The sequence below is a fragment of the Oryzias latipes genome, chromosome 3 (assembly GCF_002234675.1).
Source record: "Oryzias latipes chromosome 3, ASM223467v1".
In the NCBI taxonomy this organism is placed as follows: domain Eukaryota; kingdom Metazoa; phylum Chordata; class Actinopteri; order Beloniformes; family Adrianichthyidae; genus Oryzias; species Oryzias latipes.
In genome coordinates this window covers 37410884-37414250 of record NC_019861.2, presented here as the reverse complement: position 1 = coordinate 37414250, position 3367 = coordinate 37410884, and the positions used below count along the sequence as shown (strand labels likewise).

The following is a 3367-nucleotide window of genomic DNA, read 5'->3' as shown; positions in this document are numbered from 1 at the left end:
AACATCAAATCTGACTTCTGTCTTTACATTCAAATTTAAACAAGTTTTACGTTGAAATATAAAAAAAGAGTTTTAGATTTTGGCTCTAAAAAAACAGGAATAAAAGACTATAAATAAGATTTTTAGTTGATCAACAAGTTTCACTTTTTTACAACAATATTTTCAATTGTTCTGCATTTATTGATGAGGTTTTATGTTTCATTTGTTAAAAAGCTGAAAAGGTCTGGATGGTTACTTCAGGTCAAATCCAGTCGACTCAAAACGTTTTTTTAGAAATTCCTCCAGAATCAAGAACATGATTCTTTAAAGCAAAGATATTTCTAACAAGCAGATTTTTCCAGAAGTTGAACTTTTTCCACTTTTTATTCCTTCAGTCGGTCAGTTTTAAGAAAAACACAAAACTTTTTTTTTAAACTAACAAACAAAAACAATTATAGCTTCAGAGGAGAAACAAACAGGTTTTCAGGAAAAATCTGAGACTGAAAACAGGAAAAAGACCCAAACATTTATTTTTTTCACTTAAAAAATTTAACTTTTATATGAAATCCAATATTTCAATCACTTAGGAGCACAATAAATCTTATTCATGTGTTTTTTTTTGTATATTTAATGACATTTGTGTTGTAATTCTATTTGATCCACATTCATATTAATATTTAAAACATGGTTGTTTAAATAAATATTCATTTTAGGAGCTCTGAAGGTTTGGCGGCAGAAGGAACTTTGGTTCCAGATGTTTCGGTTCTGGCGACTTGAACCACTTTAAGGGACAAAAAGGTGAAACTTCAGACCCGATTCTCCACCAAGGTTTCTTTAATGATTCCATTTGCAAACATGACGCAGGAGAAAAATCCCACCTGCCCCTTCAGGCCTCCTGCCCCCTCCCCAGAAGAAATATGGAGTTCACAAACACAAGCTTAGTCTTTTTCACGCAGGAGGAACATGCAGCTACAAACCCGCAGGTTCTCCGAGCCCCGCGGCCTCCAGCTGGAGCAGATCCACACAAATGAGATTCCACCTCCTCTGACTGAGACTGTTCAACTGTACAACAAAACGCACGAGGACACATTTGGTTTTCTGGATTTTCCAACTTTTGGGGGGGAGAGGGGGGCTACAGTCATTAATCTTAAAGTTCTGGACCATAAAAGATCTCCAGTCTCACGTGTGAAGGAATGAGGTTCCTTTCTGCTGGAAGCCCGTCAGTGGACGGTCACGGCGGACGGGAGCCCCGCGGACGGCGGCGCGTCCGCAGGCGCGGCCGGGCTGCCGTGACCGGCGGCGGCCTGCGGGGACGTGGGGCTCACAGACTGCGGGGAGTTGGCGAGGAAGGCTGGGATGTGCGCGGGGAGCGCGGGCAGGGCGGGCACCGGCGTGGGCGTGGGCTTGATGGGCACCGGGATGGCGGGCATAGTCTGCGCGCCGTGGCACAGGGACTTGAACGGGACGCCGTAGGCCGCCGGGTAGTCGCAGGTGTCCATCACGCCCGCGCCGTACACGTGCGGCCAGGTGGGCGCCAGCTGGTTGTGCAGCGGGTATCCGGGCGCGGGGAAGGCCGGCAGCCCGCCGGGCATCTTGTACTCGCGGGCGATGATGTTCTCGATGGCGAACGGGTGTTTGAAGCTGGACGCGGGCGCGCTCAGGTTGTATCCGGCCGGCATCTGCGGCAGGTGCGCGGCGGCGGCGGCGTGCAGCGCGCTCAGCCGCAGCTTGGCCTGCTGCTGCTGCAGGTAGTGCGCGGCGTCCTGCGGCTTGCTGGCGACCAGCGGGTCCGCGCCCGGCGCGCCGCCGACCTTGAAGCGCTTCCGGCGGCGCAGGAAGCTGCCGTTCTCGAACATGTCGCCGCAGTTCGGGTGCAGGGCCCAGAAGCTGCCCTTGCCGGGCTGGTCCGGCCTGCGCGGGATCTTGATGAAGCAGTCGTTGAAGGAGAGGTTGTGGCGCAGGGAGTTCTGCCAGCGCTGCGTGTTCTCCCGGTAGTACGGGAAGCGGTCCATGATGAACTTGTAGATCTCGCTGAGCGGCAGCATCTTCTCCGGGCAGCTCTGGATGGCCATGGCCGTCAGGGAGATGTAGGAGTACGGCGGCTTCTGGTCGCTGTACGTGTTCCTCCCCGGGCGAGGCATTCTGGAGGCTCCGCGCAAACTTTGGCCAAACTCTTCCAACTCCTCGGTGCGTCGGTACTCACGGCGGGGGGCCGGCCCGGTGCTTGGCACGCATGTTTGGCGCGCGCAGCTGGAAGGTGAGCGCGGCGGCGGCCGCTGCTGCTGCCTCCTCCGAGTCCTCCTCACATCTGCTCCTCAGCGCGCCGACACGAGCGAGGAGCTCCATTAATGGAGCGCTTCTCCTCCGCTGTCACATGATCCCAAACTGGGGGGTGGGGGGTTCACGCGGATTTACGCGGACGCACAGGGAGGGAGAGTCACACAGCAGCCGCGAGCGCAGCGGAGGGAGCTGCGGCGCGTGCGTGTTTGCAGAGGTGAGAAGACCGACGAAGAGCAGCGAGGAAGATGAGTTTAAAAGTCTTTTATTTTTAAAGTTGTTCTTAATGGTTTTTCAGTTTAAGATCAAAGCGAGACATTTTATTTTTCTGTCTCCATTAATTTGAATTTAGTTAAGTTTCCGAATTATAAAAACGCTTTTGATTTTTATTTTGTTAAAAAGTTTCCATAAAATAATTACAAAGTTTCTTTGTCTAAATTTATTAAAGATCCTGGAGATTTATGAGCTTCTTAATGTTTTCCAAATGAAACACTTTTATTGTCTTTTTTTTAAATCGTATTTTACTATATTTTTTTTATTGAATTTGTTTCCTTTTAATTGTTTGGATTAAATTATATTTAATTTAACACAACGGTCAATCAATTAGATTTGAAGAAATTATGACAAAGAAGTATATTTTAATTTCTGTTTATGTTTTTCTTTAAACAACTTTTGTTATAATTTGTTAATATAAATGGGAAAAAAAGTTAAAACTGAATTTATTGATGACATTAATCTTTTAAATATTTTACATTTTTTTGTGTTTTTTTTATTTTATTCAACTGTTAATTATAAAAGTGTTCTATATATATATTCAAATCATTTAAAATCCCTTTTCTGTCACAAATGGTTTTCTTATTTGTTTTCTGGATGGTTCATTGAGTCGTCTGTCTGTGATTTGTGTCGTCTCGTGTCGCCGCTCGTGTTTCATTGTGATGAACACGCTCAGGATTAATGCGGAGCTGACGGCCCCCCGAGGAAGATGGGGCAGCAACTTTCACACGCCTGACCTTTGGCCTGGACGCCCAAGCGAGAGTGTTCCCACGTTGACGGGAGATCGGTCATTAAGTCTGTTTCATTACGAATTCATTTCTGCTTTTTATTTTTTTAT

The 3367-nt window shown here is 47.0% G+C and overlaps 1 protein-coding gene across 1 annotated transcript; it reads right to left on the bottom strand.

Moving 5' to 3' along the window:
• Window positions 1–484: 484 nt before the first annotated feature.
• Window positions 485–2612, bottom strand: LOC111947185 (forkhead box protein B1-like). The gene has a single exon (XM_023953760.1). The coding sequence runs from the start codon at window positions 2118–2120 to the stop codon at window positions 1200–1202; it is 921 nt and encodes a 306-aa protein (XP_023809528.1). The 5' UTR covers window positions 2121–2612; the 3' UTR covers window positions 485–1199.
• Window positions 2613–3367: the final 755 nt, after the last annotated feature.

Coding starts and splice junctions, on each gene's coding strand:
- LOC111947185 (XM_023953760.1), bottom strand. CDS start 2,120: ATGCCTCGCCCGGGGAGGAACACGTACAGCGACCAGAAGCCGCCGTAC.